We start from the raw sequence: 23,123 nt of genomic DNA, 5'->3' as shown, positions 1-23,123 counted from the left end.
CTGCCTGCACGCCCATGCCCACCTGCCGTTCTGCTGGGGGACCGTCTGCTCTCATCTGCCACCCTGTGCCAGCCACAGCCCCTGGTTCACTGGGGCCTGGGGGCCTCCGACGCACAAGGGCAGGACCCTGGGGCTGGGCACAGGTTACAGGGACAGGGGTGGACTGGAAGAGGTCAGCAGGGTAGCCTGTGGGACGCAAGGCTTCCCGGAAACCTGCACCTGGAGGCGGATCTCCAGCTTGGAGTCAGAAGTGTGAGGTTTCAGCCACTTTGGTTCCTGGTTGGCTGGATTCTCTGCCTGGTGCTGCCAGAGTTAGGGGACAGGCAGATTTGAGCTTTTCTGGTTTCTACCATGAAATCCTGGCCAAGGGACCCCGGTGACAGATGATGTCTTCCATGGTCAGTTCAGTGACCTCAGCAGCCTCAGGTCCTGGTGTGGGCTGGGCTTTTGCTGGCCCCTCATCATGCAAAGTTCTACCCACCTAGCCTGGAGTCACAGGGAGCAGTGGGGCTCAGACCTATGAGGGTCTCCCTGCCCTGGTGTTAGCCAGTGCCTGGCCATGGCTTCCGTGGGCTTGGTGTGGGGCTGGAGGCTGCACCCTGGGATTGGGGCAGGCTATTCCACTTCTTGATCCACTCGGCTGGAGTCTCTTCTCATCAGAGTCCTGGGACATTAAACCAACCTTTTACAACCCACTGATCCTGGCTGCCTCATTCTGCATCCTGGAGGGGCACACCACGGCCTGTGGGCAATAGGAGCATCATGGGAGCATCTCGGGTGGGGTGTCTGCCTGGAGCAGGTGGGCAGCTCTGTCTGGAGGAAACTTACCTTCATGACTGTCCAGGAGGCACGCGGGGAGTAGGTGAGGCTGAAGGAGTGCTCTGGGCAGCAGAAGCCGCTTGGTATTCAGTACCAGTTCCCACCTGCCCTGGTGCCAGATGTGACAAGTGTGCTCAGCACAGGGGCTCTGGTGGTCATGGATGGAGTTTATCCCTCAGTCTCCTTGAAAAGGGAGGCTTGTGCCAAGGAATGTGGTTGTCCTGCCCTGCCAGGGATCCCCCTGAGGGCCTGACAACATCCTGATGGAAAAGGCAGAAGAAGGTCTGTTGTGGGGAGCCTGCCAGCTTGCCAGGGCCCTGGCTGGCTGCATTCTCTCTGTGGCTCTGGAAGCCTGGCACGGGTGGTTTCCAGGGTCAGGCATGGCTCAGCCTTGCTGGTGCCAGGACTTCTTGGGTGGGAGAATCTGCCTTCCGTCTCCGTCCTTCATCTTCCCCCTGGGGCTCCCAGCCCCACCTCCTTTCTCTGTCACACATCATTGGCGCTGGACCGTCTAAAAGGATGCTTACAGTTTTCAACATTTTCACATCTGCAGTTACATTGATCCCCCACAATGACTCTGTGGAGCAAGCCAGCATTCATCCTTCCATTCATTCCACAAACACAGTGAGCACCATCCATTCTGCCAGACCCTTTCCTAACTGCTGAGGATGGTGAGGTCAGGGGCTGGGCTGTCCTCACAGGATGGGTGGAGGCAGGGCAGACTAATTCCATGTAATAGGAAGTGGGGGAGGGGCCGTGCTGGACACAAACCATGGGGAGTCTCTGCCCAGTACCCTTTCCCACAGCTCTGTGCTGGTTCCTGGAAGCCGGGTCTCCAAAGACTCCCTGCTTGGGTTGGGGCTGTGAGAAGTGTGGTGACAGCGGCTGAAATGGCAGGGTGAGCTACACCTCCACTCTTGGCCAGAGAGTCCGACCACCCCAAGGATAGGTGGCCCCATCCATGACAGTCAATTTTCACATTCTCTGTCCTGTGGATTTCATGGGCTGGACTCAGATGCTGGATAAGGGTGGGGAGTGTGAGTCTAGGTGAGTGCTGGAGGCCAGCACTCCGGAAGGGAGCCTGACCTCCACCACGGCCACTGGTGGTGAGAATGTTGACTGCTGGCCACCAGCCCCTGGACCTGATCCCCTCACCCTCCCCAAGTCAGAACTCTGGGCAGAAGGCTGCAGCAGGTGAGGCTGGGAGGAGCTGTGAGGTCCAGACTGCTCCGCTTGCTGCCCAAGATCATTAATAACCAAGAGCTGGAAAGGTAATTAAGAGCCAAATGTGGAGCTGAGCCTGCTGCTGGCTCCAAGGAGGGGCCGCTCCTGCTCCTCGGGCCCGGTGCTGGCTGCCTTGTTCCTTCTCTAGGAAGGTATTTTTGGGGGAACGTGGGCCCTGGGGGACGGGGGCAGGAAAGATGCCTCCTGCGGGTTCAGAGCTGGCTTGGCCCGGCTTCTTGCCCTCCTGTTCAGAGCCGCGATGTCCCTGCCTCCCCTGCCCAAAAGGGAGGGCAGAAAGCTTGGCAGGGGAGAGGAGAGGGGACAGTGAGGCCACAGATGTGAAAGTACTGTGAACAAGGACCTGAAGATCCAGGCACCGGAATGCTGTTTTTTTTCTCTTGGTGGAACACAGCGTAAGAGGCACTTTTCACTAGTCTCAGAGTAGGAAATTCTGTCTAACCCGGTTCCCTCCTGCCGCTGCCATAGCTGTTGCTGAGTGGCTCATGGCCTCCACCAGCTTTTCCCAGGGAGCCAGAGGCATGTGTTGGGAGAGGGGCAAACCTTACAGGGTGGGGATGATGTCGTGGGTGAGGACCCTCCAGACCAGCCTGTCTTGCTCTTTGAAACGGGAGGGCTGTCCTTAAGCTTCCTAAGGGATTGGGGAACCAGAGACCCCAAAAGCCTCAAGACCCTGAAGAATTCAGGTCAACTTCCTGTTTCTCAGTTGTAGCAGGCAGTGGCTACAAGATGACCTTTATCTCATTAGGAGGCTAGGAAACTAATTAGGTGTCTGGAGCCTTAAACAAGTCCGGGGGTCCTTGGCTACAAGTGCTTATGGCTGGCAAGTGACAAGTAAATAATAGTTTTATTGAGCACTTCTGTGCTGGGCACTGAGCTCAGTACTTTAATGCCCACACCTGGCCAGTGATAGAGGTATTACCACTGCACTTCACAAAGGAGGGAGGACAGAATGTCACAGAGGTTCACTGCCTGTACGTGGCAGGTCTGACGGCTTGGTCATCGTAGAAAGTACCCAGCACTGTGCCCTGGCATATAGCAGGCCCTCAGTACAGTTACTTCTCCCCTTCTCCAGCCTGCAGTCCACACCATCAGCCCCAGGAGAAGGGATCGCGAGGTGCTCTCCTGCAGCCATGGATCGGGCTGAAGAGCCGGCTTTTCAGTGGCCGTGAGCACGAGTCAGCCTTGCTCAGGACTCTGACCCCTAGACAGGCTGGTCTCAGCCTTCCACTTCCCCAGGCCTGCCACTGCCAGCCACTTCTGCTCCATCACTTTGGCATTAGCCTCTGCCTGTTGCTGAGGCTGCTCCCGGCCCCCACGTGGCAAGGACAGCTGTGTGGCTAGAGGCCTGGCATGGTGCCTACTGCTAACCTTCCACCACTCAGCAGTGCCTCTCAGCCTGTCACCTGCCCATCTGCCCCATCTATAAGTCTGCAGCTGCCTCTCTGGCCTCAGGTGAGGAACAGCCAGGAGCTGCTGGCACGAGGCTCTGGCGCTCAGGTGGATATGGTGCTTCGGTGGGGAGCAAGGCAAGAACATTCATTCCCACCTTGACCTGGCCTGTCCTCAAGGGCCAGTCTGGGGCTGGTGGGCAGAGGCTGCTGAGTTTAAGATCTCATCCACAGCGACATTCATACTTGGGGCCAGGCTGGGCAGACATCCTCTTCTGCCCTCCTCACACTGACCCTAGGGGCCATCTGCAAAATGGAAACCTCAGCTTCACCTGCCCATCTTGCCAAGTTGATAAAATGTCTCACTGTTGGGATCCTCGTCTCCCTGCCCTGAGCCCCCCTCACCGGCTATCAGTGGCAGAGGCCCAGTAGTGGAGAGGAAGGTGACCTTATCTGACCTTTAGCAGGAGAGACAGCAGATGACACGAAAGAGCAAAGAAACCAGACGGTGGTGGTGGTGAGGGCCCCCTGGCATCAGCAGTGTGGTCACCTTGGGCCAATTCTCTCCAGGGCTAGGACTGCCCCAGCTCGGGGTGGAGAGGACACAGCCACCCGCAGCCACCCAAACCTACTGCTGCACATGGCTCCAGATTGTCACATAAATCAACCTGGGCTTCATTTATTTTTTAATAAATTTGCGTCCAAAATTTGGTTTGGAGCCTGGGGCGGCAGGATGATTTAATTTGCTTTGTCCTTAAGCAAGAGGGAATGTAGGTGGCGAAGGGTAAGTACAGATGTTTTAATTGAGTTTTCAGCAAACAGCCAGGTAGCTCCAGGGAGGGCCCGGGCCACAGGGGGATGGACCAGGTCCTCGCTATCTTCGGCCTCAGCACTGTGGTGCTCTCCGGGCTCTGCCCATGCCAGGGCAGGGCCTCCTGAGAAGAAGCCACAGTGGCAGATGGGGAAGGGGTGTTCATTTTTCACCTGGATGGAAAAGGACGGTGTGTGGGGACAAGCTGTGAGACCGCTGATGTGTGAACAGCGAGAGCGCAGGTTGAGGCCGATTACGAGCCAGGGCTTCTCACGGGCTGCACCTGTTGTTCTGCCCGCAGACGCCCCACACACAGCCCGGCCCTGAGATCACCTTGGGCCACAGGAGACCCGGCACCATTGCTTTGTCCAAGGCCTGAAGAAGGTGAGACACAGGGGGAAGGAGGCAACAAAGATTCCCTCACGAGGGCCGAGCAAGGCACTGAAATCAAAAGACAGAGGGGCAGGGGCCTGAGACCCCTGCCAGAGGCAGCTCCGAGGCAAGCTGCTCTGGGCTCTGGGACTGTGGTACCAGACCCAGGGCTGGGGGCAAGCCAGGGAGTGTGAGGAAGGACCCCCAGGTCCTGAAGCAGGAGAAGGCACATTGAAATGAAGAGTTCAGTAAGTCACCTGTGTGCCCACAGAGGCCGGCCCCGCAGGCGCATGCATGATTGAGTGGGAGATGGCTGGGAACCTGGTCTTCTTCCACGGGAATGGCAGCAGTGCCCCATCCAACCCCGTGTCATCCAAGGGACATGGAGAGCGTGAACACTGAGCACCCACGGCCCAGTTCTAACGGGAGCTGCTTTTAGTGTTGGAGCAGGAGCAGGGTGGCCGAGCCAGGCTGCTGCCCTGCAGGCCTGGCCTCCTGGAGGGTGGGAACCACGGGTCTCTCGCACTGCCACATGCCCAGGGCGCTCCCAAGCCACTGAGGGTGGCAGGTGGGTGCAGCTTTCCTCAACACTGCAGGAGGCCCTGGGAGCCCTGGCGGGGCAGCCAGGGTAGCAGAGGGTGCCTCTTGGAGATGACAAGCTCCGGGCTTTAAGCCCAGCTTACAGGCTGCTGTGTCCCCATGTGGAAGGGACATGGCATCCAGCCTGCTGCTCCAGAGCTGGCGCCCACAGCAAGGGCCATCACAGCTCTGGTCCAGGGCCCTGGTGCCAATTAGCACTTCCCGTTCTCCAGGTCCTCCCCTAGGAGTGGCACTTAGCGACTCCCAGGCCTGGTGCGGAAGGTGGGCCCTGCCCTCACAGGCAGCTGGGTTAGGATGGTTAGGGCCTGGGATTCACCTCTGATGAGGCAGCAGCTGCTAGTGGAGCATTTCCCAGGCAAGGACGCAGGAGGGGCCGGGGAGGCAGGACGAGGGGACAAAGGCTCTAGTATAAATAGCAGCAGTGCCAGCACCGCGTCTCCCACCACACAGAGGAACGGGCCTGCTCTGGCCGTGGGGTGGTGGTGGTGGGGGGATTGGAGCATGTTGTAAAACAGAGGGGGTGATTCTGGTAACGAGTCCTGGAATCTGGGAGCAGCCGCACGCCACCCCAGGCAGGAGGACCTGGGAGGAGCGCTGCCCTGGTGAGTGAGGCCAGGTGCAGACTGGGTGGAGTCTTGGGCGGGGACAAGACCCGCAGCTGGAGACACAGAGGGTCCCCTCTGAGAGCCCTGCCTCACCTGCCCCGTGAGGACCAGGGAGGCAACTGAATCTTGGCTCTGCAGGTGGGGAGGTGGGGGAGGGGCCCCCAGCCCTCCCATCTCTGGGAGCATGCTGCCATCAGAGCTTGGTCTCGCTGAGGACAATGTTGGCCGTGACAAAGATGAAGCATGAGAAAGCCCAGAGCAGCACGAAGCCCACCCAGAAGGTGTGGCGGAACGGGGACTGGTGCTTGTTGACGGTTCCGTAGCCAAAGGCCAGTTGGGTGTCCTTGCGGCAGTGGAACACCAGGAAGGCAGGGATGACGTACTGGATGCCGGTGCCGGCATAGGCTCCTGTGATGCCCACCAGGGACTCCAGGTCGTGGGTGCAAAAGGCCACCAGCACGGGGGGCACCAGGGTGATGGTGGGAAACACGACGCGGTCCACCACCCACGGGTACGTGCCACCCTCGCGGTGGAAGAGTGTCTTCCAGTTGTTGCGCAGGGTCACGGCAATGATGGGGAAGTTGGTGCTGATGGTAAAGACAGGGAAGAGGCCCAGGAAGAAGCGGACAGCAGCCAGGCCCACGATGTCGCAGCGCGCGAAGTTGAGGGTATACATGTCCATGAGGCTGTCGCCACGGAAGCAGAAAATGGCAGTGAAGGAGAGGAGGCTGTAGAAGGCCAGGATCAGTACGTAGTCCAGAAACACCAGCCGTGTGAGGTGGCGCTTGGAGGAGACGGGGGTGACGAGGGACGGCAGGGAGTGCTGGCACATGAAGGAGTAGACGCACACCCCAAACAGGTTCCGGACCCCTGAGAGGTCGGCCAGGGGCGGGTGACCCTCCCCTTGCCCGTGCCCGATGCGAACCAGTGCCAGCACGATCATGATGATGAAAGCTGGAAAACAAGAAGGGTCAGCCAGCGGGGACAGAAATAGCCCTACCTGGGGCGACTTCTGCTCTGGGGGGCCTGTGGAGGGACTGGAGCCAGGAGAAGGCGTCATTAAACACAGATTTATGCGACCCCAACAGCCACATCCCGGGACAGGTCGAGTGGCTGCTGATCTTAGGAGCGTTCCCTGCATTCTTTCTCCGTGTCCTGTTCTCCCCCCTCCCACCCGGCAGGGGGCCTGGCCATGACAACAGGGGCCAGGGCTGCACTGGGTCATCAGCCCGGTGGCCTGGCACCATGGCAGCAGCTCTGTCTTCTCAGAGAAGGGCGAGTCCTGCTCAGGCACTGCCCAGAGGCTCTCTCAGGGGCTCTGCCAGCTTCCCGGCAGGGAGCAGGGTGGGGAGGACTCTTGTTCATTCTCCTTCCCTTGGGTTAAAGAATGTGTATCTGGGGAGCTGGGGGAAGTGAGGGGAAGTGGAGGGCAGAGGGGCCCACAGCATTTGGGAGGAGGTGTCCTCCTGGGCAGAGGGCACCCGGAAGACACAGCTGAGGGCAAACAGGCATGGATGCTGGGACCCTGAGCAGAGGTGGGTGGCCAGGGGCAGGATGTTGCCAGTGGTCACTCCAGAGAAGAAACAGCACCAAGGACTGGTGCTGGGACTGCTGAATCCTGAGCTGCTGGCACCAAGGCTGGAGGCAGATGACACAGTGAGGGGCCAGGAACTTGCTGCAGAGGTGGCAAGGGGCCTGTTCAGAGTGAAGGGGCTTCCATGGCTGATGAAGACCAGGTGGATTCACCCTGAAGCCTTCACAATGCCCCTCCCTCTGGGCCTGGGCCAGTCTGCACAAGCCTGTCCTCTACAGTGTAAGCTCCCTGAAGACAGGGCTGAGCAGAACACCCACACCAGCAGGGCTCAGGAAGAAGTGTGCAATCAAAGTTCCCAGAACTCAGAGAAGATGCCACTTCTGGATCTTTCTGTGTTGCTCTAGGATCTGCTATTAAGATGGCCTAAAACTGCCATTGTTAGCTACTCACACACAGAAACCACAGGCGTCCCTGTCTCCATCCTGGAGGTTACAAACTCCTGCTGTCTCTGTTCAGAACAGACCTGACAGCCCCTCCAGCCTGTGCCCTGGTCCCTCAGGTAAAGCCCATGAGCCCATGTGACCTTCCTTGGTGGGCAACGTGCAAAAGCAGTGGCTAGAAGAGGACAGCACGTAGCTCGGCTGCTCCCGTCGGCTGCCTGGTCAAGGGCTCAGGGCTCTTCCCGGTGGGGAGAAGGGGAACCCCCATGGTCTCCTTCCGGCCTTGTCGTACTGCCCGGCTCCTGGAGGGACAAGGCCGTTCTGCTGGGACCACAGAAAGACCAAAGTCTTCCCACAACGACACCTGGGAGTGGAACAGAATCTTCATCTATTACTTTTAATCAGATCTGCCTGACACTGTCGGGGACAGCAGAAGAGCGTGGGAACAGGCCTGTGAAAATTGCCAATAAAAAAGGTGATTTGTTCCCGACTCTCACAGCCCGCTCGGTCCCCGCGACTCCTGACTCCGAGGGCCCTGTGACTCCTGCTGCTCCAGGGCGTCACAACTCTTCCCAGCTCTGGTCAGTCAAGGGGAAGTAGTGACCTAGTTCCTCCCTCAAGTCTCAGCCCAGGGAGCTGTCTGCGTTCATCCTCTGGGGATGGGGCACAGGACACCTCAGGGCCTCCCTGCTCCCTCGGGGACAGCCTAGGGCCCCAGGCAGTCTGGCTTGTCTCAGAGGTTTCTGGGGGTGGGTGCCAGAGGAGTGGGCGCAGCAGAGGTTTTGTGGAAGATCCGCACCGCAGGAGGTGTGCTGGGGCAGGATGTGAGGGGGGCCCGGGGAAAGGTGAGACAGGCCTGAGGTGGAGTCTCCATGTGCCAGAAAGTCTGTCCTGGGCCAGGAAGGGTTACAAAACAGAGCTGAGCAGGGTCAGGGGTGTGTACAGGGGGCCCTGCGGCTGCCTGGTGATTAGTTATTCAAGAGGCTGCAGCAGACGGCTCTGTCACAGCAGGTAGGGCGCAGGGTCAGGGCAAAGGGGACAGTGCTGTAAGGCAAGATTCAAATCCTGGTCTGCCCTACCATCTTGGGGTGCCACCTCATGACCGGGTGCTGCTCCTGGCCCCAGCTGGCTGGCACAAATTAGGGAAGAGGCCTGTGGAGAAGTGCTCTGGCTTCTGTGCTCGGCCAGTCTGGTGAGCGGTGGGAGGCCTGTGAACGAGCGCCCCCTCTGGCTGCTCTCTCCAGCCCCAAGTCCCCACGAAGTTGATAGAAATGCAGGTAGAAACTGGCTCCCTTCCTTCAAGGCAAGCTACCTGGACAGTCCTAGTAGAGGGCTGTCCTTGTTGTCAATAAACCAATTTATGAAGTAGGTTCCCAAAGGAATGAGACTGATTTTATAAAGCGTGCACATATACACCCCAGAATGTATACTACAACAGGGGTCCTCCAGAGTACTTGTCTTGCGAGGCTGCACTGTTATGTTACTGATGACGTGGGACACTTTCTAGAACTTTCAGGATCTCCTACAAAGCCATGGCTATGGGTGATAAGAAAAGCTATCTCACAATCTTCTAGCCATAATTAATTTTAACTCAAATGCTACTACCTAAATTAGTTATGCATCTTGTTCTCTCAATTTTCTTAAACAAACAAGTCTATTTCCAGAAACAACTATTTCCAAAAACCAAATCTACCGTCAAAGGCTGGATGTTTACTGCCGTCCAGGAGTGAAAAGATACCAGAAGCTCTTGGGAGGCAATTCCAGGAGTGTTGAAAAGTGGCTGATTTGTGGGGTTGCAGCTCCCCAAAAAGCACCTGGAGGGGACAAGCTCATCCAGGGGGGCATGTGGGATTTTCGTGAGTGTCCTCCCTCCCATTAGTCACGCCCGCACGGTTCCGTCAGAAGCACACCCGGATGCTCCGCTCGGCAGCACAGAAATGCCGGCAGCTTTGGAGACGGCAAACCTCCCGGCCTTCTGAGGATCCTGACTCAGTGCCTGGGTGGGCTGGAGATCCGCTTCCCTGAGGAAGCGGCCCAGGGAGAGACAGTGCCCTTCGGTTCCCCACTTCCACGAGGAGGTGGGCGCTGGGCTCTGTCCCTTGGGAGTAGAGAGGGAAGGAAAATGTTCCAGCCTGGCTTCTGAACTGGTAAGTTCAAAGGAAACCAGTACCACTACCCTAAACCTCAGGTTACGATGGAGAGACAAAGAAAAGGGAAAGGAGCAGGAGGTCCAGGTGGGCTCTGACCTCGAGGGGTCCCGAGACCAGTGGCATGAGACCCAACCCCCACTGCCCACTGGGGACTGCACCTGTGGCCACACCCCTCTGTCAAGGCTCCTCCCTCCCCTGGCTGCTGGAGGAGTGGAATTCAACAGCCACCTCCTAGATTAATTGCCCTGTCCCCTGGAGACAGCTGTTCCAAAAACTCATTAGATCTGATCATAAATCAAGATGAAATGAGGATGACAGGCCGTGAGCGACAGACCTGCCAGGATGCGCGGCAGGGAGCAGGTCTCCAAGAGCACACACCAACGCGCAGGGCCCGGCCGCCCACCTTGCTGGGGTGCGTGGGAGATGCAGATGGATGCGGAGGTGGGACAGGGCAGCGAGTGCTCCCCAGACATCCTGGTGACCAGAAATCTGGGACTTCCCAGATGTGCAAGGGAGTCTGCCCCTGAGCGGGGTCTATAGTTCCCCAAGGGCAGGGCTGGTCAAGCTTGTTCTCTGACCTATCACAGGCCCTGCTCAAAGAATCCATATCCACCTGCCTTCCACACTGGAAGTGACACTGCAGGGGGTGCGGAGAAGCAGTGAGGAGCCAGGAGGGCTCAGAAGGGAGGGAAGAGGGGAGGCCTGACACCATGTCACATGAGTGGCTGTCGGGCCTCGGAAAGCTCAGCTGCAAGGTGACAAGGGGGACAGGAAAATTCTTTTAACATCTGAGGAGCAGTCAACGTAAAAACAATTGTGCTTTTTCTGTGTAACCCCTGGGCTCAACCAGGAGTTACAACCCTGAGCTCAACCCTGAGCTCATTCATTCATTCATTTGTTCAACAAAGATGTACCGAGCCTCCACGGAGTGCTGGGCACTACTGTGATCATCTGGGGATAGTGTGCTCAGATACGGGCCCTGTCCTTCTGGAACCTACAGTCCAGGGCACCCATAGGGGAAGGTTCCAGGAGACAAACGACAAGAACAGAAAGAACTGGTCACACCAGTGGCAGGGTGGATGATGACATCTCTGTAGTGGGAGGTGTCCAAGCCCGAGGGTAGAAGACTACCTGGTGAGGGCCACAGGGGGACCCAGGCATCAAAGGGGACTGGAAAGATCTTTTGGGACTGTCCCACTTACAAGCCTGTAGTTTAGTAGGGGGAGCTTGGTGCAGGGCATGACCAGGAGTCAGGCGCCCCCCAGGTCCCATGACTCCACCCACCGAGGTGTGCTGGTTGCACACAGACCTGTTCCAACAGTTGATCTAAGTCCTACAGACTGGCCTCCCCATATTGATTCACCCTGAGCTGCAGCCTGCGTCTCCCCTCCCGATAGCTGACTCCTCGGGACGGAGTGAGAAAGACGGAACAGAAGGCAAGTCATTATTGCAGGAGCTGAGATAAAAACATGCACCAACCCTGAGCAATGAGCAGCTAGTTTGCAGAAAACATCACCCTTCCCTTTCTGAGGAGGGAAGTTGAAAGTGACATGCACACAAGGACCGACATGCCCGTCTGCAGGGTGCAGGCCTCGGGACCAGATGGCTTACAGCCCATCCAGTTTATGGGTGTCAGAATGAGCCAAGGAAAGGTCAGTAGTTCATGTCCGTATCAGCTTTCCATTCCTGGAGATGTCATTGACTTCAAGCGTGGCGGTCAAGGGGATATTTTATGTCAAGATACACTTTCACAACAAGCAGTGAGTCATCAGTGAGGCTCTTAAAGCCATGACTGGAAGGGCCCAGGGTGCATCTGACTGGCTTCCTCCCACACGCTGGCAGCCTTGGGCTTTCCTGCAAGGCAGTTGCTGCATCGTGCCTTTCCCAGGTGGGCCTGCTTCCTGGAGAGCTGCCCCCTCAACCCTGACCTGTGAATCTGGCTCCAGATGCCTCCCGGCCTGCGTAGGCTCCAGGCTGGGCTGCCTCAAACCCCATGCTATTCACTGAGCCCCGTGCATGGTTCTGGCTTTGACACATGCCAGAAGGAGGCCACCTGTCCAGGTGCCTGTCTGGAGGATGGTACTGCCTTCTCCGAGCAGAGAATCATCACACCAGGGCTAATGATAATGAATGGCCAGCGTCATGCCCACACTAGCTCAAGAACTGGCACTCCAGACAGGTAGCTGGGTCTGGGGGAAGACTTGGCACCCCCATCACTGCTGCATTGCCCTTGGAGGGTGCAGGCCATGGATGTGTCTCTGCCTTAAGCTGGGTCATCAGGAAGGTTGGGATGGGTCGATGGGGCAACGCTGGCTAGAGCAGAGGACTACTGGAGACCAAGCAGTTTCTTGGCCCTAGAAACAGAAGTAGGTGACAGGGCATTTGTTCCTTAAGTCATTAGACCAGCCAGGGGTGAAAGGGGAGCCACATTTGGTAGGCTGGAGCCAGAAGCCCGGCAGTGGGGAAGTGTGAGTGTTGTTCCTAGAAGTGGTATCATTGGGAAAGTCCAGAGGGAGAGAGGCTGTTTTTCTAAACAAGCTCAAGTTCTCCAGTTATCCTGGGTTCAAGTCATGACTCTGCCACTTAACTGTAATCTTGGGGCAGATCTCATTGCCTTTAAAAATGGAGATGATGGTGCATTTCCAAGAGCAACAAAGGACGAATAAATCTTTCAACAACGATCCTACATCGACAGACTCTGCCACTTAACTGTAATCTTGGGGCAGATCTCATTGCCTTTAAAAATGGAGATGATGGCAAGGGCACACGGGGATGGACGAGGATTGTGCAGTGACGCGCCAGGTGGAGCCTGGGCCGCGGCAGAAGCTCAAAACCATGTGAGTCCCTTTTACCATTGCAGAAACCTCCTTCATGTTCTGAAAGCCCGGCTCCCAGGCAGGCAAGGAGACCCTTGTCAGTCCCGAGTGCTCATTGCATTAGACCATTTGTGTTGCTATAACAGAACACCTGAGACTGGGTAATTTATAAAGCACAGAGGTTTACATGGCTTACGACTCTGGGACAGCTGCATCTGGTGTGGGCCTCAGGCTGCTTCTATGCATGGCGGAAAGTGGCAGGCAGCTGGCGGCAGGTAGAAGCAGATCACATGGCGAGAGGAAGCGAGGGAGAGAGAAGGTGCCAGGATCTTTTTAAACAAACAAGCTCTCGTGGGAACTAATAGAGCAAGAACTCACTCATTAATCCCTCCTCCCCCAGCGACAGCATTAATCCATTCATGAGGGATCCGCCCCCATGACTCAATCAGTTTCCAACACTGCCACATTGGGGATCAAATTGCCACATGAATTTTGGAGGGGACAACACATCCAAACTCCATCATTCATCTAATTCTTGTGCTCTAAGGAGGGGATAGTGCTCACACTAGTGACCCACCTTCCCGGCCGGGATGAGCTGCTGCCAGAACACTTCTCAGGAACACCCATCACTGGCACCAGCTAATCTTGGGGGTCAGGGATGGACGGTGAGGAGGACCCCGGACAGGCTGCTCACACCTGCTCTGCGAAGCAGAAGGATTCCTGGTTCCTCCTCTTGCCCCACCCAGTGTTCCTCTGGCCACTCAAGGCCAAGCTGTCCCCAGCACTCTGTCTCTGGGAGACTCTGAGTGTGAGGCTCTCTGGACCAGGATGAGTAAGATGGGTTCTTGGGGGCTCCCTTGGTCATCACCCTCCTACCCGAGCACAGGCTGCAGGTCTCCTGTGTACAAGGATATTTCAAATCATCCTTGGAAAATAGAATTAAAAGATAATATGAATCTTTTCATGAATGTTTGAAGACCCCTCGTATACTCTGAAGAGACAGGACAGGCTTGGTCTCTGCCCGAGAGAAGTCCCCTTTGGGGAAAACAAGAAGTTCCCCACACGACGTGCTTGTCTCCAAAAGCATCTTGGCCTTGGGTGAGATTTTTATCTCAGGCCTGTGAGATGTTCTGTGAACAATGGCCTTGCCTACAGCATACGTCAACTCATTCCAAACTCACTTTGATTTCTGCTGAAAGGACGGAATTGAAAGCCAGTCTGACTACGTTCTCACACTGGGCCAACCTCTGTGCTTTCTGGAGGATTCTAGCTCTGTCCGCTCCTCATTACAGGAGCAGAAGAGAAAAGTGTTGAAATAATCAACTTTACAGGAGCAGGTTCTACCTTGTGGCTAAGTTATTTACCTCAAAGGACACAGAGAAGAGTCTTCCTCTTTCCACGTGTGGCAGGAGAAGGCAGCAGTAGATAAGGGCAGGAATTTGAGTCTCTGAAGCAATCAAGTCTTAAATAGGAAGCAGGATTTCTTGCTTTTCACCCTTCAAGCTTCCCACACCCTTGAAACCGTGCAGGTGGCACCTAGGAAGGTAGCGTCTCAATTTTTCATTTTTAAGCTGTCAGAGCAAGCCCAGTTTGTAATCGCAGGGAAGGCAGAGCTGAGGGGCCTCTGGCTGCTGGCCAGGAAGGAGATTAGAAACATAAAATTTCAGGCACTGTCAGCCTTCCCTCTCAAGCAGCCAGCTAGACGCAGAGAGAGACCAGGAGGGAGAGACAGAGTAAAGGAGACAGGGAGAGGTGATGCCAGGACAAGGGCATTTGGATTCTCCTGGTCTGAACGTAGGCTCTGGAGCTCTGGCTGCTATGGGGCACATTAGCTCTGCAGGGGTATGTGACTGCCTGACTCTGTCGAGGGCTGAGGTTTAACCTGCCCGTGTAAAGCCCAACTCTGCGCAGAGGCCAGGCCTGTAACCATTGTCGGGTCAGACACCTTGACCCGCTGACCACAGGTCATCTGGGACCTATCTTCCCCTGCCTTGTCAGTGTCTAAGCAGCTGGCCCGCCAACCTCCTGGGTAGAACAGGAGTCCTCGTCTAATGGAAGCATCTGCACACGCCGGGGCTGCACGCAGATCAGAGCTGGCGACAATGCAGCTGCTCAGAGAGGTGCAGCCGGAAGAGCACCAGCCTCTGCTCAAGCTGAGCAGAACCCTCAGGTCAACCCTGGCTCATGCTAATGTGAGGTGTGATAGCAGCATGGGGCAGGCTACTCTCCTGCACACTTTAATTAAGTTTCCACTTTACCCTAAAAGCCTTAAGACAGAAACTCCAGGTTCCTCTCCTATAAACTGACCTCGGTGTTTGCAGAGAGAATGTCAAAGAAACAAACCAAGAATAAAATTAAGACCCAAATGAAACATACCCAGAAGGTTTTGCTGGGTTCCTTCCACTGGTGGCGTAACAAGTGAAAGCTGGACACTGAACAGCACAGGAGGGTCCTGGGCAGTGGGCCAGAGGGAGGGTGGGCAGGGGGCACAGTCCTGGTGAGGGCAGGGCTGGTGACAGGGCCAGGCGTGCTGAGTGGGCAGGCTGTCTGGATGCGCAGAAGGTGCTGAAAGTGCTGCTTTCATTTTAGGTGTGCGGGGGGGGGGGTCCTCCCTGGACCTCTGAGAAGCACTAGTTCAGTGGATGTGAAGGAATTCAAACGCCAAGTTGGCAGCAGTGGGCAACAGATGGCCCAGACACATAGACCCCTGGCTGCTGGTAGTGACAGATTGCAGCAGTCCCACCAGGAGACACTGCACAGAGACCAGGCATGGATCTGGGGACAGGTAAACACAAGCAAGCCCTCATGTTCCCAGGGGACAGTCCCTCTTGGGGGCCTCCTGCCACTACTGCCGAGTCCCACCTTGCCCTGTTGGCTCTTGCTGGGGGTGGGGAGTAGAGAGAGCAGGGCTGAGAAACTTCACGAGGCAGGCTCAAGTTCATCCACGAACGCCTGGAGAGGACGGCGCCTGACCCACTTTGAGGGGAACACAGAGACGGGAAGGCTGTGTGTGGCGTGTGCTCTGAATACACAATCGGAGGGAAGGGAGCCCTGCGGGTCCTCCACAACCCAGGCCCGAAGAGGGCTGCGGCGCTCCAGAGCAGCCTTTATTAGAAAGAATCGGATTTTTAATAATGCCAAATGGGGCACCCCGAGCTGAGCAAGCTGTTCATGTCCCTAAGTGGGAGGGTAANCAAGTTCATCCACAAACGCCTGGAGAGGACGGCGCCTGACCCACTTTGAGGGGAACACAGAGACGGGAAGGCTGTGTGTGGCGTGTGCTCTGAATACACAATCAGAGGGAAGGGAGCCCTGCGGGTCCTCCACAACCCAGGCCCGAAGAGGGCTGCGGCGCTCCAGAGCAGCCTTTATTAGAAAGAATCGGATTTTTAATAATGCCAAATGGGGCACCCCGAGCTGAGCAAGCTGTTCATGTCCCTAAGTGGGAGGGTAATGGGACTGAAGTAATATAACAATGCTGTCACAGCCCCTTCCAGCCTGAGAGCTCCTTGCTGGGCAGCTGCTGAGTATCCCAGGTGGGAGCAGCCCATACTTGTGGGTTGGGCTGCTTAAGGCTCAGACTCTGTGGCCACCACTGCTGGGCTGTGGGCCCGAGGCACAGCCCCTTAGCTGCACCTCTTTCAGTGTCCATGGCCCATCCGCTGGTGACAGAGAGCTAGAAGCCAAAGAGGGGCATGCTTGTCGCTTCTCTCTGGCTCAGAGCTCCCCTGACAGTGGTTGAGGTAGGGTTCCCCTCCCAGTGGGAACCAGGGACCACAGCTGGGGCGTCGCAGAGGAGAGCTGTACAGAGCCAAGCAGTGATGCTTCAAGATCTCACCTTGAACCCCCAGTGTGGATACCGGGCACTGTAGTCCTCTCTGGAGGTGGCTGAGGTCATGTCCCTAATATCATAGCCAGCCCCAAGGGGGGCACATTCTGAGGCCACTCTCGGGATGCAGTGGCCAACCAAGATGACGATGAGGGGGATGCTCATGGTGGCTCACGGCTGAATGCTGACCAGGTGCTGGGCACTGTGCTCCTGAGCACTTTATATGTGATCCCACTTTATCTTCATGGCTGCTCAGCGAGACCAGTCCTCACTGCCACTGCACAGACAAGGGAGCCGGCTGAGGGAGGCAGGGTCTGCTGTGCATGCTGGGAGTGGAGACCATCTGCCCCACATTGAAGGGGACCAAGCGAGGAGGCTCAGTGTGACAACCAGAAAGTGTGGCACCCGGCACAAACCACCGCCAGAGCTGAAGCTCCATGATCGGGAGCCTGCGGTTGATCCGAGGCAGCGCCTGGGGTCGCCGACTGATTGGATGACAAAGGAGCAGCCAGGAGGCCTGCTAAGGCCTGGACAGCCGCCTTACTTGCTGGGGACAGCAAACCGAGGCCCTCCGTGCACTCAGGGGCATGTGCAATCTGGGTCTCCCAAACTGACCACCTGGTTTCCCAGAACTTATTTGGGGAGCACAGGAAATGAGTCAACACTGGCACCTGTTACACATTCTGGCATTTTCCCTGGACAGGTGGCTATTTATAAAGGCCATTTAACCCTTTAAGCCCCATTCTGGCAGCCTGAGGGGGCTTCTGGGGCTAATGAAGTAGAGAAGGCCAGAGCAAAAGCCCGGGGAGGAACTGGCCTGCAGGCTCTGCAGCAGAGCTGGGGGCCAGCAATGTCCCCCGGCCTTGTTTCAACAGATGGCAGAACAAATTCCTAATTAAGTGCAAGAAAGTTTCCGGCTCAGCACATTTATTTATGATTTTCCGGTCCCTTTGGTGCTCATTCTTCCCTTTTGTCTTCCTGGAACCCAGGCCAGCTTACTGCCCCCCCGAGCTCCCCACTCAGCTCTTGGAAAGGCTGGGCCCTAATCTGGGGAGGGGAAGCGGAAGGGTGTGCGGGCAGGAGTGTGGGAAAGAAGGGAGGGTCGTGCAGGGCACGCGGCCACACAGCTGCTCTCCAGAGGCAAGATGAAAAGGGAGATCGTTGCAAACTGACAACTTGGCAGAGACTTGAGAGGACAAACAGGCTTTTGAGATCATTGCCTTTAGCTACCCTAGAGTTCCAGAAAAATTGCCTGGGCTGAGCTTTGCCCAGAGGACAGACACCCTCCGTGGGGTCCAGCCCCTGTTCCCAGATGGCCTGCAAACGTCCAATAGGCAGACTGAGGTCCCTCCCCCAAGGGGGCTTGTCTACTCTGTGCTGCTTGGTGGCTCCAGAGGATCCTATGATTTCCGTTCCCTTCTGCCATTCCTGGTGACCTGCTGCTGCCTGGGGTCAGATGAGGAAAACACCTGCCACCAGATCTGAGAAGAAAAACACAGGTGCTTCCAATGCCCCCAGCTGGGAACTGAACCCTAGACTCAGCTACATTTTAGTTTACTTAACTGGGTGATTTTTCTTTCTGCGGAGAGCTCTGTGTCACAGGCAGGTTTACTTTTCAAGCCCAGAGCTCTGAGACTGTCCTGCCTGTGCTTTGTCACCCATGGCAGCACTCTGGAGAGAGTTCGCCTAACAGGCTCCTGACATTTGATTATCTCTTGGATCAAAGGGAGAGAAGTGGCAAATGACTTGCAAAGACGACAATGTCACCACCAAAAATACAAGCGCAGATAACCTTCATGAGCTGGTCACAGCCACTGTCACCTCTCCGTAGCACTGCAGGGCTGCCTCGGGGAACCCAGAAACCTCAGGGCCCCCCTGGGGACAGGGGAATGGGGTGGGACGAGGCCCAGTGGGCAAAAATTCCAGGTTCCAATTGCAGTGCCTGGGGCTAACTGCGGCCGTCCTGCTGCCCTGGGGTAGGGGGATCTGGATGCGGGGAGAGGAGGCAAAATGGCCTCATGAGAGAACAGGTTGGTCCACCGTCGGGGGAAAGAGCAGTCGATTTTCTAAAGCAAGCGAGCTGCTGATACCACCGAGCGCCTGATCCTGGGGGAGGAGAGGTCTCTGACAGCAGAACGGAAAGGGAGCAAGGGCTGTGTGAGCCGCCTTCCAGGACCACGTCCTGCCAGCAACAGCAGCTCGGCTCCTCTTCTGACCTGCGTCTGGGGTACATCTGGCCTCACCACCGAGCGCCTGATCCTGGGGGAGGAGAGGTCTCTGACAGCAGAACGGAAAGGGAGCAAGGGCTGTGTGAGCCGCCTTCCAGGACCATGTCCTGCCAGCAACAGCAGCTCGGCTCCTCTTCTGACCTGCGTCTGGGGTACATCTGGCCTCCTGTGCTGAGACAGTTGCTCTTTATTTACAGTCAGCCTCCTCCTCTCCTGTTCACAACCTTCTTCCTTTTAATGAATGTATTGCTCAGCAGACGCAGAGAGAAATTTGTTGCACTAAATAGGTGCAGGGGGCTACAGACACCATTAACTGTCATTATCTGGGTGGCCGTCTCCTCTGGGCTGACAAGGGGATCCATTCTGCTCACTACAGCACGGGCGTCCCCTCCACCTCTCCCTTCTCTTTTCCTCTCCTCCCGGATGAGGGAAAGGAAACGGGAAGCAGCTCAGCTTTTGTGCTGGTGCTTACCAAGTCCCTTCCCACCGTTGATGCAGCAGGTCAAGACAGCCCATCCTGAGCAGCGCAGGGGCCAGACTTTTGGGGCCATACCCCTCGCTTCAGGGAGCCAAAGGGACTGGAACAATGGAATTAGGCCAGCGAAGCCAGAAGGAAGAATAGTTTTCCCCAAATACTACTTTACTGAGAAAACACTTTCCTCTGAAGATCACTAGGGCTTTCAAATACTTCATACAAGCAGAGAAATAAGGAGAAGCGTGGCTGGCTGGTGTTTCTGATCCCTGTTGACCTCGACTTCTAGACACAGTCCCTCGTGGCACCCACGGAGGCTCCATTCCGACCTCTGTCCTAGGAGCTAGTTCGATCCTCATGAACTAAGTAACGAGTTCTCATGTTTTCCCAGGAGGTCATGTTAATTTAACCCAGGGCTTTGGAACTTGTGAATGAAATATGGGAAGAGCTGCCTGCTAGTCAGTACGTGATACGACCGACTGATCCGACAAGGAGTTCACCCCACGCAGGTACCGACAGGTGTCCTCCCGCTCCCTCATGTCGGCTGGATGATGGGATGCACCCATCAGGTTAGAGGCCTGACAGCCCACACCTGGATGCTCCTGTGGGCTGCAGTACTGCCCCATCACACATCTTGGTCCTGCTCTCATTTCCTTGCAAGGACGAACCAAAAGTGGGAAGAAGTTACAGACTGGCAGGCTCGGCTTGAGGCAGGAAGAACTTTCCGGCACTGACATACTTCCCCTCTGAGTGCAGCGGGAGCTTTACCTGGTCCCCTGTGCTGCAGAGCCTCTCCTGCAGGGCAGGGCTGGGCTACCTGACCACTGCAGCCCCTTGCAACTAAAGATGCCAGGACTCCCATGTGCGCTGGCTCCTTATGCTGGGATCTGAGTCAGGGGAACCAGGGGATTGGAGGTGCTAGAACTGCTGGACGTCATTTGGATCAGAAACTGCCCTTGGCACATCATGACCTACTGCTGAGTCCTAGTGTGGAATCAGGAGCAAAAGGAACTGCTCCGCCCCGCTCCCAAGTCCTGATGAGGGGGAAGGGGTGAATGCAGTGGGAAAGGGGGCTGGGGAAGATGGTCAGGAAGTAGCAGCCCTGTGCCAAGGGGCAAGCAAGCTCCTGGGGAGCGCCCTCAGGCTCCTGGAGGCCAGACACAACACTCTGCCCGGGCCCTCCTGTCAGACAGCAGCAGCCTTCTGTGCTTTTAGACCAAGCCCAAGTATCCAGCTGATGCTGATCACGTGCTGGTGACAGGGGGCAGCAGGGCTCCCACACCCTCCTGTCCTGTGTCCACGTGGGTCAGCAGCAGGCCCCTTCCTGGAAGTGGCTGGTGGGATGGTGTGGTGGAAGTGAACGAGCTCCCCACTGCCAACCCGGTTTAGGGGGAAGAGACCCCCAAGCTCTAGCTGAGGACAATGGCACTCTTGCTCAGTTAAGTGTCAGTCTTAAGTCATTGTGGATAGGGTGTCTTTTCACACCCTGGTGGTCAGGGACTGGGAGGTAGAGACACAGCCCGCTGGGTTTCAGTGATGCCACAGCAAGCCCATGAGAATGCAGAGCAGTGCTGCCCCTGTACCCTACAGCGGGCATAGCCCGACCCAGGCCTTCGGGAGCCCACCTGCCAGCCTGTGGGTCAGTGGGGACCCAGCGTGGTCATGTGAAAAAGAGGCTGGCCCCAAAATGAGCAGTCCCAGGTCCTAGCCCCAGCTCCATCCACACTATGTGACCTCAAAAAAGTCATTTATCTTTTTTGGCAATAAAGTTCCCTATTACTAAAAGGCAGGCAGAGTACCTGCCTCCTCTCTGCCTTCTGGAAAGATCGAAGGACCAGACAGACCTGAGTCAATGGAAACCACATCCCATCCCAGCCACAGCGGGAAGGCTCACATGGCCTCGCAGAAAAGGTGAAAGAAGGGACGAGGGAGACAGGGCCGAGAATCGAAGTGTTTCTGACTCACCGATCCATCTCATGAGAGAGGTGAGGATCTGTAGGTACTTGGTCTTCTGCACGTCAAAGAAGGTGAAAGGTCCGAGGAGGAGAGTGAAGACAGCCTGGGTGACGGAAACAAGAGTGAGGGAGGGCAGAGGCTGACCGCACCCTGCAGACTGTCGCACGGGGACAACGTGCTGTTCACACAGCCGCCTCTGCAGCTGAGGCCCGGTCCTACTCGGTGTACACCTGGGCTGGCAGAGGCTCCCAGGGGTCAAACAGCGTCCCCTTGGGTAAGTGCCGAGCACCAGGGGTGGAATGAGAGACGCAGGGCCATGCTCCTCTGCCACTACTCGCGCTTGTTTGGACACTAGTGCACTTTCTAGGCAAAGCCCCGGCACTGTCCTCGGGATGCCACCTGCTCGATTCTGCTCTCTGCAGCAGATGAGGACTGAGGAGCCACATGCCCAGCACTCAGCTGGCTATGAGCATGGGTTGGGTACAAAATGGCACGAAGAAGAAGATCCAAAAGAAACACATGACATGCCTTGGCCCTCACTGTTCACGGGGAAGAAAGGACACGGGGGGAGGCGCCTAGGAGACCTAACAGGGCGGCACAGAGAGAGGACGCCCCCGTGAAGGGCGTGGAGAAGAGGAGTGATCAGGAGTCGTACATCAGCCACATCTCCAGCTTAGAGAGAAGCCCAGAGGACAAGAGCTTCCAGGGCAGATCACTCAGGCACCTCCCTTGGACCAGGAAGAAAAGGACCCGCAGCTGGGAACATGGGAGTGACGAGGCCTGGGCTGGGATGGAACCCAGTCAGAGGAGTGGGTGCCTGTTGGCACTGGCCCCCCTCGGTTCTCTTCTCTTTGGAGAAGAGGGGAAAGTGAGTGTTTACTTAAAAAAAAAAAAAAAAAAAAAAAAAAAATCTAACCCTGTTTTAGAAAACTGATCTTTGGGAAATTTGAAAACTATTTGCAAAAGAAAATGGGGGGTAAACGTGGCACAGTAAAGACTCGGGGAGAGAACTGAGGAAGGTTAGGATTTTCATACCAAATTGGTTGCTCAGGGAGCAGCAGAATTAAAAGCTGCTCGTTGGAGTTAAGATGACGGTACCATTTCCAATCTGCCACTCGGAAGCAGCACGAGGCATCAGACCTTATTAACATTTACACTGTGCCATTTTATCACGTTAATGCTAATGACACTTGCCAGAGATGTGGCAGACGGCTGGGAAGCCTGAACGAATGTGGGGTGAGGGGCCATTTTGGAGACCCAGGTTCTGGCCCTGCGATCTGGGTGAATCCATCACAGCTGCTGAGCCCAGTGGCCAGTCCTCGTGACAGGCAGGCGGGAGTGCCACAGAAGGGGGACCAGGCCCATCCTGCCCCCACCCGCAAGGAGAGCACGATGTGGGAGAAACTGTGACCTCTTATCCAAGCCCATTATCACTGTGAGAATAAATGACGCGAAGGACTAAAGTGCCGCTTAAGGAAAAGGCTCTAATTAGCTGGGATGGAGAAGGCGTCCTGGCAGTCACCAGGGCTCAGAGAGTTCTGGAAAGAAGAGCTTTCTTCTGGGGGCCTCTGAATAGCCCTGCTTCCATTCAGAAGAGGGGGAAGGGTCAGTGTTTCCATTAGGCTAGGGGTGATGGGAAGGCAGAGGGAAGGGACTCTACTGGCAGAAGCAACGAGCAGCCCACACAGACCCCTCTCAGGCCCAGGGAGAGGAGCTGGGGACATGGTATCGCATGCAGAACCACCAACTCTTGCGGAGGAAGTCTGTGCGGCACCATCAGCAAGTCATTTAGGAAAATTACCACCTCAGGGAAACTTTCCACTGATGAATTTCTCTTTTGAAGGATGGAGAGGGAGAA

At 56.3% G+C, this 23,123-nt stretch overlaps 2 protein-coding genes across 4 annotated transcripts in view; one reads left to right on the top strand and one right to left on the bottom strand.

Moving 5' to 3' along the window:
• The window catches only part of GRIN2C (glutamate receptor, ionotropic, N-methyl D-aspartate 2C), a 13,200-nt gene extending 12,505 nt beyond the window's left edge, over positions 1-695 (top strand). The window contains exon 14 of the mRNA XM_008588269.1: positions 3-695. Coding sequence (XP_008586491.1) covers positions 3-256 — 254 coding nt within the window. The 3' untranslated portion in view covers positions 257-695. The remainder of the gene's footprint in view (positions 1-2) is intronic.
• Positions 696-4,237: 3,542 nt separating this feature from the next.
• The window catches only part of TMEM104 (transmembrane protein 104), a 59,659-nt gene continuing 40,773 nt past the window's right edge, over positions 4,238-23,123 (bottom strand). For 2 of the 3 annotated variants that reach the window (XM_008588265.1, XM_008588264.1), the window contains 3 exons: positions 21,275-21,368; positions 6,027-6,794; positions 4,238-5,989 (listed from right to left, as the gene is read on the bottom strand). In XM_008588265.1, the coding sequence (XP_008586487.1) occupies positions 6,034-6,794; positions 21,275-21,368 (855 nt within the window). In that variant the 3' untranslated portion in view covers positions 4,238-5,989; positions 6,027-6,033. Of the gene's footprint in view, positions 5,991-6,026; positions 6,795-21,274; positions 21,369-23,123 lie in introns of all 3 variants that reach the window. The other variant, XM_008588263.1, reaches the window with a different exon arrangement.

This window comes from Galeopterus variegatus, unplaced genomic scaffold, assembly GCF_000696425.1.
Source record: "Galeopterus variegatus unplaced genomic scaffold, G_variegatus-3.0.2 Scaffold4752, whole genome shotgun sequence".
In the NCBI taxonomy this organism is placed as follows: Eukaryota; Metazoa; Chordata; class Mammalia; order Dermoptera; family Cynocephalidae; genus Galeopterus; species Galeopterus variegatus.
Note: the sequence above shows the minus strand (reverse complement) of the source record. Positions and strands in the feature narration are given on the sequence as shown.